The sequence below is a fragment of the Micromys minutus genome (assembly GCF_963924665.1).
Source record: "Micromys minutus genome assembly, chromosome: 29".
NCBI lineage: Eukaryota > Metazoa > Chordata > Mammalia > Rodentia > Muridae > Micromys > Micromys minutus.
In genome coordinates this window covers 8135446-8149031 of record NC_137964.1, presented here as the reverse complement: position 1 = coordinate 8149031, position 13586 = coordinate 8135446, and the positions used below count along the sequence as shown (strand labels likewise).

The window sequence follows — 13586 nt, the reverse complement described above, 5'->3', positions numbered from 1 at the left end:
GAAACTACACTGAAGTGTACTAAGCAGCAAGCAGTTTTTAAAAAAAAACATTTATTGGAGAGATATGTTCAGCTGAACGATGGGTACACTTATGAATCCTGTCAACCATCAGAACCATCAATGTCTTCCTGTGGGTTTCCAGCCTGGGTCTGACTGAGGATGGAAAAAGAGGATCCTCAATATACTCGGCAGGGCCTGCTGGTCCCTGTCAGTGGCTTCTCCAGGGCACGCACCTCTACTGTGCTCCAAGTGGCTGAGGAGAAAGAAGGCTGAAGAATAATATTCATTTCCCCACACTCCATTTATTGCTTGTGACTCCAGTGGGTTAGAGTTGTTTGGTGTTATGTCTGTCGCCACAAGTTACAAGGTCAGTGAATGAAAAACAAATGAAAGGCGAGGAAAGGAAAGGGCTGCTCCTAGGTATGCTGGAGAAGAAAGTTTTTTGTAGATGTGTGGGAGAACATGGCCAGAGGTAGACACATCTGGGAGAGTCCAGACTGGTCCTGACCCTGAACCATGTGGGGAGAGAGGGAAGGAAAGGGAGAGACGGGAGCCAAGTACAGCAGCCAGAAGACCAAAAAGCACCAAACTGAACAAAAGAAAGGCACAGAGGCAGGTAAGAGAAAAGCCTCTGGGGGAAGGGTAGCTCCAGCTCTTAGGCTGGAGAGCTCAAGAAAGGGTTGGGGTTATGCCAGCCATGCCCTGTAACAGGTAGGACCTGAGGGATACCCACATAACCTGGAGGTTCAGTGATATGTTAAGCAGGCACCTCGGCCACTTGTCTTATGTTTGAAACTTAACCATCAACACTTTCTCAAGAACAAGGAAGAAGAATGGGCCATTCTGCAAAGCTCCATCTAATGCAGGCTCCATCTTCAGAGGCATACATTGCTCCACTCAACAGACCATGTCCAGGTTCAAACTCTGCCATGAGCTTTCTGATTCCTCCAGAGAAACGCAAAGTTTTTGTTTGTGGTGCAAACCTGTGGTTTTCAATGTCGCCACTATTCCGTGGTCTGCCTCTTGGCACCTCTGGTGTGGAGAAACATCTCAGTAATGGGGTTCAGAAATATGTCTAGAAATGTAGAGAGGGAATCCATCCACCCCATCCATCCATCCACCCCATCCATCCATCCATCCATCCATCCATCCATCCATCCACCCACCCATCCACCCACCCACCCATCTACCCATCCATCCATCCATCCCATCCATCTATCCATGCATGCATCCATCCATGCATCTATCCATCTTTCCATGCATCCATGCATGCATGCATCCATCCTTCCATGCATCCATCCATGCTAGTCATCCAGTCCATCAATCCTGCTAGAGAACGCAGAGCATTGCTGAGCACCTTGTATATGGCCCCATGTATTCACAGCTGCCATCCAAGTCTGGGGTCACCTTTAGTGACTCTACTGACAGATAACTGAAATGAGAACCCTGTTTGTCCCTCCCCAACAGTTTTCACTGCATTGGGTAGAGAAACTGATTAGCCATTCAGCCTGCCTTGCCTCCTATCCTCCTTTATAAGACAGCAGAACTAGCCAGAGACAATCAGGGTGAGCACTTTAAGTGTCGAAGAGACACGTTGCACATGCCTCAAACAGCAGCTTGACTTGGTGTTCACCCTCCTTGTTTTTGAACAGAGTTCTGAAACTTCTGAGCAGGTGTGTTTCTCTATTTGGATTCTATTTTATTTTCCAAGTAAAAAAGAGAGTCAGTCAGTTCATTTGCATGAACTCTAGCGACTCTCTTCCAATAGAGCCAGACAAGGATACACGTTTAAGTGGTTGTCATGGAAACCAGAGAGCATAGCTCTTCTCCAAGGTCTGAAGGAAGGATGATGAGAAGTTTAAGTGATTTCCATGGAAACCGAGAACAGATTCAGTGCTGGTTCAGATCCTCAGCGCATTAGCTAGCAGGGATGACGATGTTAGAAGATCTGAGAGTCTGAGTCTTAGCATCGGGCCGACCCAGGTGCCGTTTCCAAGCCAGATTCACATTAGCCTGTGGGGTCAGCAGCCAGGTGACAATACTCCCACAGAGCTTAGCCCTTGTCTCCTCTGACTCAAGATGTATTTTGAGGCTTCTCTTGCTTATCTCCCCTCCCCCAGTGTTTCCCCCTTGCTCTCCACTACTTTCCTCACCAAAGTGGGCACCCCTCAGATCTGGGGTCACAGAATGAAACCCTAGTCCTCTTTGTAGGAGACAAGACACTTTTAAGCATTCAGCCCTGATTTCCCTGCAGCCTTAACCAAGTTGTTTCCCTTTGCATATTCATTAATGACAAAAATGAAGCTAGACATTCCTGCCTTAAATAAGCAATGGTTCTGGAAATGCCCCTAATAGCCTGGCAGTGCATAGTGGTACTCAGCAGGCAGACATTTTTTTCTGTTATATGTTCTCCTTTCACAAGGTAAGTCTGCCTGCGAGTGAGCTTTAAAGCCCTGAGTATATAAAGGAGGGGTCATCAGGCTCTGTCTCTCTGCCTAAAACAGGGCAGTGGGGAGTCCTAGGAATGAAAAAGTTACCTCTGTGATGAGGTGATACTGAGGGTGAAGGCTGGTGCCAGGCATGCACACAGATATGCACGCACAAACACAAACCCATATAGACACACACAGGTACATATACGCACACACAGACACAGACACACACAGACATGCACATACATAGTCCCACACACACATAAATACATACACAGGCACACAAACACACACAAATACATATACCCACACACACAGGCACACACATACACACACCATATATACACATACATATACCTACGAACACAGGCACACACACATACATATATACATACATACACGACACACAAATACACACACATACATATACCTACATATACAGGCACACACACACATACATACACAGACACACAAATACACATACATACATATACCTACACACAGGCACACACATACATATATACATACACACACAGACACACAAATACACTCACATACATATACATACACACATATACATACATACATACATACATACATAGACACACAGGCACTTCCACACAGAGACACACATACTCACAGATACTTGTGCACTCACACATAAGCTCATAAGCACATACACACCGATACACACACACAGGCACACACATATACACACACACACAGGCACATGCACACACACAGCCTGAAGCAATCAGCAGGCACTGGGAACTACATATATAGACTTGAATTTGGGGAGGTGGGATGCTCTAAGAACAGTGATGTGCGAGAAAATTATTTGGTATAATTGTTGCCTCAGTCCTCTGGCTGCTCCTGAGTGTGACACTTCAGAGCCCTGTGTGATGTGATTGTAATTATATAATCTAGAAAACCTGTATAAAAGACACACGATCCTGGTGTTTTCTTACAAGCTGTGAGCCTAGATTTGGCAGTTTGGAGCTATTCTAACTCACATCCCGGCCGTATGTCTCTTGTTGCTTGCTGTTTCTCCTGACCATGTGCTCATGGTCCATCTCCTTTCATGGTGGCCTCCTCTCCTCTTCTCCCTCATCTCTCCTAAGACTCCTCACTTGATCCTCAAGTCCCACCCCCCTCTCTCTCCTGCCCAATCACAGGCTCTAGCCTCGTATTAACCAATTAACTTTAAATTGGAGAGCAAGGATTATATAGCGTCACTTGATGTACTTGGGGAAGCCAGATCTTGGTGGCCAGTATTTAGTACTTGAATACAGAGCAGCAGCAGCAGACCAGTCCTCAACAGCACTGGGTGAGAAATAGATATGGCTTGAGTTCTGGCTTCACAAATGCACTCACTCACATCTTTGCTGAGCACCTGTTAGATGCCAGGTGCCATTCTAAACCCTTAGGAGCTAACAATGGGTAAAACAGTCCAGAGTTCCTGGCACCGGGAGATGAACCAGGAAAGTTCCTGGCACTGAGGTCTCCCTATGAAGGACTATGAAGAACACACACAGCATGTTAGAAGGAGTCAGATCTGTGGATTCAAACAAGGGAAGACCAAGGCAAGGAAGGCTGGGGGTAGGAGGATAGGCAGTTCCCAAATAGGACAATGTGGCAGAATTAATGTGAGAAGCCACAGATGAGTAGAGGTGAGGAAGGTGGAATAGCTATGTAGTAATGTGTTAGGTTTTGGGGTCAGTCACAGAGCCTTGCCAATTTTGACTTTCATTCTAAGTGAAATGGAGCTTAAATAGGTATACTGCTTAGTTTTGGATGACACAAGCTAGAGTCATTTGGAAAGAGGAAAACTCAACTGTGAAATGCCCCAGTAAGAATGGCCTGTAGGTATTTTCTTATTGATTGATGTCTGTGTGTGTGGGTCCAGCCCACAATGGGTGGTGCTACCCCTGGGCAGGTGGTGCTGGGTGGTATGAGAAATCAGGCTGAAGAAGCCACCAGAGCAAGTCAGTAAGCAGCACCCTCCAAGGTCTCTGCTATGGTTCCTGCCCCCAGGTTCCTGCCTTGCTTGAATTCCAGTCCCAACTTCTGCCAGTGATGTTCAGTGATCAGAACACGAGCCAAATGAATCCTTTCCTCCACAAGTTATTTTTGATGTTTTATCCCCAAAATAATAAACCAGGGGACCTTGGGAGATGTGACACCTTGTTTTACTGTATCTTTCTGGTTGGTATGTGAACAGAATGTAAGATGCTAGGGTGTAAAATGGAAGCAGAAAGACTAGCGAGGCTCTTGCAGCAATTAGAGAAGTGAAGATAGCAATCCCCAGTGGAAGCAAGAGATGGTCCTGGTGTGAGGTAACCACATTCCTGGTACCAACAAGTCAGATATTGATTGCAAGAGAGAAGATTCAAGGCTGACTGTTCGGTTTTCTAGATGTTTTGACATCTAGAAAAGATGGACTTAGCCTTAACTGAGGTGGAAGAGGTTTGAAGGAGAAGAATAAATTCTGCTTTGGATGGAATGAAGATGTACATTATTTATTTAGGTCAATAGGGAAGTTAGAAAAACCCTAAGGGGATGAGGAGAGGTATGGGTAGGCAGTGTGCTAATGGTGCTGTGAGGATCGCCAAGGGAAAGGTGCAGAGATGGAAAGAAGACGGTCCAAGACTGAACTCCGGAGGATCCAACATTTGGTGGGACAGGAGAAGCATGAAAGGCAGAGAAAGGACCATCCTTAGGATGGGAAGAGAAGCAGAGAAGGTTGGAATTCTGAAGGCATGGGAGAGACAGGAGGAAGGAGGCCGGGGTGGCCAGATATCTCAGACACAGAGCAAGAATTAGATAGCTACTATCAGGTCATAGAATTAGAAACATGAAGGACATTGGTGAGCCTTTGATGTGATGGTGGGGATCAAGGCTGGGTGGAAAGAGTGTCGGGTGATCTTGTGCACTGCATATAGATTCTCTTTGTATTATTCAAATGCTGGTTTCTGTATGGGCAGAGAACTAAGTACTATCTGGACTTTGGTCTTGATATTTTTCGGGATCAGTGCATGTCTTGGTGTTTGGCAAGCATACACCTCCCTCATCTTCTGATTGGTTTAATAAAGATCTGACGTCCAATAGCTGAGGCAGAAGAGGAAAGGCGGGACTTCTGGACAGAGATAGGCTCTGCAAGAGTCAGTATCTTACCCATCACATTCTAAACACCATCAGAAAGCTCTTAGAATGATGTTGATCTGGGGCTAATTCTGCCCAGTTGGAAGCATCTAGCTCTCCAGAGAGATTTAGCTGAGAAAAATCACAGCAATTTAGAGCTGTGAAAACTCTGTTGGATGGGAGACAGAAGCCAATCTGGATACGTAGAGCAGAGTGAGCGCTTAGAATCTGAGCAGGTAAGGTTCTTAGAGTTCCTATCACATTGTATTAGTCTTAGTTATGTTCCTATGACAAGATGCCGGAAACCCAATGCTCAGAAGGAAATAGATGCTTGTTCATTGATGGGGTCTTCCTACATAGCCCCAGCTGACCTTGAACTTGTGATCCTTTTGCCCCAACATCTTGAGTGCTTAGCACCATACCTAGCTGGACCAAACAAGGTGTATTTTCATCACAGTTTTAGAGACTTGAACTCTAGGATGAGGTAGCTCACCCATCCAACCTCTGGTGAGGGTTCCTTTGGGTACTGTCCTGGTTGGGTGATTGTTTGTTTTTCAATTAAACGTAAGCTATAATCATCTGGGAGGAAAGAACCTGAACTGAGGGAAACTCCTCCATCAGATTGGGCCTGTAGGCAAGGCTGTGAGGCATTTTCTTGATTAATAACTGATGTGAGAGGAGGGCCCAATGCACTATGGGTGTTGCTGTCTTTGGGCAAGGAGTCCTGGATTGTATATGAAAGGTAGCTGATTATGAGCCTGAAGAATGAACCAGTGAGCAGGGTCCTGTGTTAGTGGCTGCCTACAGATTCCTGGTTGAGTTCCTGCCCTGCCATGTGCCCTTCTGTGATGAATCGTATGACGTGAGATGAGATAAGCATTTTTTTTTTGTCCCCAAGTTGCTTTTGGGCCTGGTGTTTTGTGACAGCAACAGAAACCTGGCTAAGGCAGGTACATTACAATATGAGAGATGCCATGATGGTAGAAGTGTGTATGTGTGTGTGGGATATAGCAAATATGGAGCTACAGCAGAAGAAAAGGGTACTACCTCTCTCTCTCTCTCTCTCTCTCTCTCTCTCTCTCTCTCTCTCTCATGCACACACACACACCCTACTCTGAAACTAGCCAAGGTCTCAGGAGAATTACATTCATTCTTTCTAAATACAATGTCCCCAATGAACTTACTGATTTCCATCAGACCCTACTTCATAAAAATCTACAATCTCTTAATGCTACCACTTTGGGGACTATGTCCCTAGCACATGAACTTTTGAGAGACACATTTAAACAAAACCTATTTAATTCTGGCAAACCGATGCCCAACATTACAGTTATATTAGCAGCCGAGCCAGAGCCAGAACTCACTGATCCTTACTCGGGAACAATTGCTTTTGATCTCCCCAAGCTGCTGCAGCTCCAAAGGCCATGCCTTGGCTTCTCAGAATTTGGACCCACTAGCCGTCAAGAAAAGAAGCTCTCCTAGTTCCAAGAAAAACCAATGAACGTTCCCAAGAAATCCAACCCCTGAGCATTTCTTTCTAACATTCTGAGGCCTTTAATGTCACTAGATCTGAACTCTATAAAGAAAATCTAGGACATGAGCTATGAATCAGGGAGCCGGAGGAAGCATTAAATGGCTTCTATCAGGAAATCAGCAGAGAGCTGATTCACAGGAGGCTGAGACCCTCCTACAAGTTGTATTGATTTCCCAGGATGTTCCATAGCAACTGAAACTAGCTTTTAGAGAATAAAAAGTGTGTGTGTGTGTGTGTGTGTGTGTGTGTGTGTGTGTAATGTTTTTCAAAGGCTCAAAATGCTCAGAGCTAACTAGGCTGACCTGTGGGTGACTGATTTGAGTTGCAGCAAAGGGTCTTAAGTCTTTCATGCATTACAAATAGGTGGTGAGCTCACACCAGACCCTTAAGAGTCAGAGATTAGGCTTTAGAAGAAGTAAAGCCTGGGTTGGGGAAGGCATTCTTCTGAGAACTTCATTTGACCAACTCAGCCAAAATCTTGGAGGATAAAACTCAGGTAACCAGATTTTACAAAGTTCCACAGGGCATCCCTCTGGAAACTGGGGACCACTGACAAGTGTCAAAGTCTCCTTTAAACCGTGAAAGGGATCATGACCAGCATCAGCGTGAAAAATTAAACAGGATTCTGGTGCCATTGAATAATTGCGGGTGTGTGTGTGTGTGTGTGGTGGTGGTTGGGGGCGGATTTCCCAGCATGGTGTCAAGAGCTTCCCAAGATAACTGGGAAGCATAATGAAGTAACCGTGAAGAACTGAGGACATCTTCAAGGGGTAAGCTAGCACAGAGCCAGTATGTTGCCGCAGCAAGAGAATAAAAATGCTTCCCCGAGTTTAACATGCATGCAAGCCATTACTTGATTTAGCTGCAGACTCATTCCATAGCTCCAGGGCGGGGCCTGCACACTAGTCAGCTTCCCTTTTCTGGGACAAACAACCTAAGGGGAGGAAGTTTAATTTTAGCTTAGGTTCAGGACTTTCAGTAGGCTGCATGGTTTCTGGGCTGCGTGGAAGCAGAATGGTGGAAAACACGGAGGAGCACAGAGGATCACCTCGTGTCGAGGAAGCAAAAAGAGAGAGGGGGGATGGTGCCGGGGACAAAAATATACTCTCTGAATGAAAAATGGGGACATGGCTGCTTGAAGGTGTAGTTGAGAAGAGATTTATTGTAGATGTGAGGGTCACCACAACCAGAAGTCTCTGGAAGGGTCCAGACTGAACCCAGACATGAAAGGAAATAGAAACAGGGACAGCGAGAAGGAAGAGACCAAGAGAGGAACCAAGAGAACCAAGAAAGCGTGCAGCCAAAATGGCTGGCTTCTATAACAAAGAAATGCCAGGGGCCGGGGGGGGGGGGGGGAGCGGGGAGAAACCCAGTCTGGAAGAGGGAAAAATTTAAGATAAGGGGCAAGCTGGGAGGAGCCAACGATATGGAGTGAGACTTGTCCCAGGTTTCTTTGAGACCTACCACCCTTCAAGGGAGGTGACCCCTGTGACTCACTTCCATTTCCAGGTTCCTGCCTTGGTTTACAGACTTGACCTCCCTCCATCGTGGACTGTAACCCAAAATAGACCCTTTTACCCCCAAGTTGCTTTTGCTTAGTCGTTTAATACAGGAGCAGAGAAACAAAGCAGGACAAAATGCTATGGCTGGACTGTAGGGGGAGGGTCCTTCACCAAGATCTTGTTTCCCTATTGGTTCTTGACTTGTCAATAAAGAAGCGGGGGGGGGGGGGGCAATTGCTGGACGGAAGTTACAGGTGGGACTTCCGGGGCCCAAGAGGAAAGGGAAATGCGGAGAAGGAAAATGGGTATTTTCTGCCATGCTTTGGAGTAAAGAGCACACTGCAACCTCGGGGCAGCTAGGGCCTGCGGCCTCCACTACAAGTAGGAGCCAAGGAGGTTGGCTGGGGGGGTATGGGGGGGCAAGAGAGAAACAGAGATCATAATTGACAAGGGCGAGCATGCCTTTCCAGGAAGGAGATTCTGTACCGAGCAACTGTGCCTAAGCCGGCAAGTTCTAAAAATAATAAAGCAGTCTGTGTGTACTTTATCGGAGGATTCTAGGGTCTTGGGAGTGGGCTGGTAACGCAACCCCTCCTGGAGCAAAGACAAGGTAGAGAGAAACTGGGTTGGGGCTGGCAGCCGCTGATCCCAGAGCCAAGCTGGAGCAAAGGGGGTTAGAAAAGGAAGTCAGGGTGGGGAGTGGTTGTGATTGATCCTGGAGCTAAGTTGGTTGGAACAAAAGGGAGTCAGGAGGGGCTGGTAGTGGGGTTGCAGCTCCGGGGATAAGGCAGTGACCTGTTTTTAAAACTACACGCAATACTGGACTGTGTCACCCACAAGTTCATGTGTTAAGAACTTTAATTCACAATGCAGCGCTGCTGGGAACCGGGTGGAGAAGTACAGTCTCGGTGGCCTCCCCCTTTAGACTGAGGCCATTTCCTTGGGAACGCCTTCTCTCGCCCATTTGAGTTTCTGTCATGGGTTGACCTGCCTTGGAATTCACTTGGTGTAAGATTATCTTTTAGACATCGTGTGTGCCCAAGGGTTGGCTCTTCATAGATCTTTTAAAAAATATCTTTCCTTTAAAAAAAAAAAGATTTATTTATTTTATTTTATATGTCTGAAGCGTAAACAGACGGACTCCTACCGAGTAAACAGAGGGATTGTTACTGTGTAAACAGAGGCCTAAATTCATCATTCTTTAGGAACCCCATAGGAGGTTCAGATTAAGACCTCCCTTAATCGCGTCCCCCAGAGTCAACTGCCTCAGGCAAGGACACCTAGCTCAGCCTGCATCAGCTCAATGACGCCCCCCACCCACCTCTCCCGGCACATTAAACCGGCTTGCTTTTCCACCATTTTGCTTTCCTCTCTGCTCCCTCCACCCCCATCTCCCTGAGGCAGACTTAGTAGTTTGTTCCCCCAATAAACCTTTCTTCCTATCCATGAGTAAGCTTCGAGCTTCGTCTGGTAGTTTCATTGAGACCTCGCGTACAATTTATGTGTGTGGCTGTTTCAAGGGCATGTAAGAGCGCCAAGTGCATGCAGTGCCTGCAGCGGCCGAGAGAGGGCGTCGGATCTCCTGAAACCGGAGTTTCAGACAGATGTGAGCTGTCACGGTAGGTGTTGCAAACTAACCCTCTTAACTGCTGGGCCACCTCACCAGTCCTGCTTTTTGAATTCTTAAAAGTTCCCATCTCCTTTCGTCAAGCAAACACTCCATCATTCCGTCTCACAGCTACGTTCCCACGCACATAAAATCATGCAGCGTGTTTGAAATACTCAGTCAGACGGCTGAGCCTGGTATTGCCATAAATAGATTTTGCTCGTGTTTTAACCCAAAGCGTATTGATCAACTTCTCCCGTCTCATCTCTCCAGCAGCCTCATGGTGTGAGACTTAGGAACCTAACTACCGACTAAAGGACGGAGGAGGTCCATTTTGAGCAGCGTGCCGAGTTCTCAGGATATAGAATGTCTGTCTCAGAGCGGAAGCCGGAAAGGTGGGAGACCCCGCCCATAAAGCGGGCATAGACAACCATACCTATCACTAAAGCCGTGGGCTCGTGATTGGAGCTGGAAATGACAGCATTCATAGAGTCATAGTAATTCAGCTAGAAAGAAAAAAAAAATGAGAAAAATGCAATTACAGCGATCACCCACGAGGTCAAATAACAGTGCTTTTACAGCATTTCCCCACAATGCTCTCAGAAGGGAGAAGGATCCACATTTCTGGAAATAAGAATGGCTTTAAAAATACCTTTTATTTATTTATTTTTTGGTGGGCGCATATGTAGGTGGCTTGGTGGAACACTTAGTTTTTTTTTTTTTTTTTTTCCCCTTTACAGGGCTGGAAGCTAATACCCAAGTAAATACTCCCTGGGCATTCGCTGGCTGGCAGAGTCTGTAGCTGCTTCTCCTGACTAGTTTAGCTGATTCAGAGTAAAGCAGAAAGCTGTACCCGGTCTGCAGAGAAAACTATTATTTCCCCCAGGAAATCTTCTCTGTCTCCGAAGGGACCCTGAACATCATCCCGGGATAGTGAGACTCTTCTTCGGAAGATTGAGCTGCACCTGGAGCGAGTGTGTGGGGTCCGGGCGTTCAGGGAATCGGGGCGGGGCACTGATGGAGGGAGGGAGCCAGTCTTAGATGAAAGGAGCCATATTTGATGGATGGGGTCTGAGTTCTTATGTCAGGCAACCTCCCCCAGCGGAGGCCCTTAGCTCTCAGCTGTAAATTGGATCAAGCTTCGATCTACAAGAGCCACTGTGATCTACAAGATTGATAGATTGCCTTATCAGCTGGTATATGTAAGGCGGGATGCTAAGCTCAGAAGAAACTGCAAGAAAGGCAACCTTTGCCTCTGATCCTCATGGATCCCGGAAGCCAGAGATCCAAAGCGACCGAAAGGAGGCTTTCAATGAAAAGAGAATCTGGAGGCTGGAGCCCCGGTAACGGGTCAGTGTGGCAAGGATCAGGAACTGCTGGCAGGCATCTGTTCATCAGTCTGTCCGCTCAGAAACAAGGTTAGTGACCTCCCCCTCCATCCCTGCCACCCTTGGTAGAACAGGACGGCAGGGCCTAGAAAACACTTACTGTGGTCCCAGGACTTCAGGAGAAAGACATCAGCTCCAATGCTCGGCTTTTTGGTGTGGACTCTGCCTCCCCCACCCAGCCCTCTGCATGGTACTGCCTGTGCAGCCCTGGATCTGCGGGTCTGCAGTGGGATTGTCACGGTCTATGAGAAGTCTGGCTCCATTTATACTAACTGAAGAAACCAAGAGAGAAAGGCACGTGTATCCTATGGCTCCCCCCCCCCCCTTTCTTTAATGCATGAAATGGGCTACCAGTGGCAATTTCAATGGCAAAAGTATAAAGTAGTGATGGCTGGAAGTGGGCGGCTCTGAAGGAGTCTTCTGGGATGATGGAGAGGATTCCATCCAGTGTGGGATTGGTGGTTTGTGTTCTTAACCTGTTTTGATGTCTCGCTGGTCTTCATGTTGTAGAAAAACAAACTGTTTTCTTGACCCAACTTTGCCCTTCCTTTACTTCCCCCTTTTCCTTTCAAAGTAAGTTTAATGGTTTCCTGAACTTTTTTCTTATACTCAATAATTCTTCAGAAAACTTTGTTTTGTTTGTTTGTTTAGAATGTATGTGTGTAACAGTTTGGTCTGGATCATGGTCCCAGCCCTATCTCCAAGAAATAAGACTCAGACTCAAAATATATTTACAAATACCTTGGCCATACAGCTAGGCTCTTCTCTGACTAGATCATAACTTAAATTATGATTAATTTAATTTAAACTTAAATTAGCCCATTTATTCTAATCTACATTCAGGTACCGTGCATCTGTGCCCTCACATCTTCCTGGGAGAAACTCTCTTTTATTCTCTATTTCCCAGAATCCTCTCTCTTCCTGCCAGTGCCTCACCTCCTATTCCTGCCTCAGCTCATTGGCCATCAGCTTTTTTTATTGACGGGTGATTCTTATAAGAGACTCTCTCTCCACATGTGTGTGTGTGTGTGTGTGTGTGTGTGTGTGTGTGTGTGTGTGTGTGCACAGCACGAAACACATGTGAAGACGAGAGGACAAATTGTGGGAATCAATTCTCTCTACTGTGTGGGTCCTGGTTTTTAAACTCAGATCCCTGGGCTTAACAGCAGGACCTGTGGGTTTATTTGGGGGGGGGGAAGCTGAGCTATTTTGACAGACATTTCTTACCATTTGTAGTGGTTTGAGTAGGTTGGCCCCCATAGACTCATTTGTTTGAATGCTTAGTCCACAGAGAGTGAGACTATTAGGAGGCATGTCCTTGTTAGAATAGGTGTGGCCTTGTGGGAGGAAATGTGACTGTGTAGACAGGCTTTGAGGACTCTTAGGCTCTGCCTGTTATGAAAGAGAAAGTCTCTCCCGCCTGCCTTCAGGTCATGACACAGAACTCTTAGCTCCTTCTCCAGCATCTGCCTGAATGCTGCCATGCCTTTGCCATGATGATATGGACTGAGCCTCTGAAACTGTAAGCCAGCCCCAATTAAATGGTTTCTTTTGCCTTGATCATGGTGTCTCTTCACTGCAATGAAACCCCAAGACACCATTTCTTTCCTGAATAAGCTTCTTAGTTTAGAATCTTGTCTATCTGGCTTAAGCCTGGTGTGTTCAGTGAGAAGAGCCATGGTGTAAGATTGCCCACCTTGTGTCTAGCTCCAGTCCTGATGTCCCTGCACGCCACTCTGGGTTGTAGACTTTCTTAGTATAAAAGGCAGTCCTTGCTTTCCTACTTATCTGAGAAACAAGGGGTTATGTTTTCAGGGCCAGTGGAAAGCTCAGGGACTTAATCCTACAAATACAACCCCACTATCATCCTAAGCCATCCAGATCTAGTAAGTTGAATTTCTTTCAGCACTAAAGAGGAAGGGAAAGAGACTTACAATCTTTAGACCCTAGGATACTGGCCAAGGACCGATCTTACCCCCCCAC

At 46.5% G+C, this 13586-nt stretch overlaps 1 protein-coding gene across 1 annotated transcript in view; it reads right to left on the bottom strand.

Annotated features, from left to right (window-relative positions):
• LOC308439289 (cilia- and flagella-associated protein 337-like) overlaps nt 1-13586 on the bottom strand; it is a gene marked incomplete at both ends in the record, with an annotated part of 75046 nt that overhangs the window by 48310 nt on the left and 13150 nt on the right. The window contains 1 exon segment of the mRNA XM_080941017.1: nt 10652-10721. Within this exon segment, the coding sequence (XP_080797143.1) occupies nt 10652-10721 (70 nt within the window).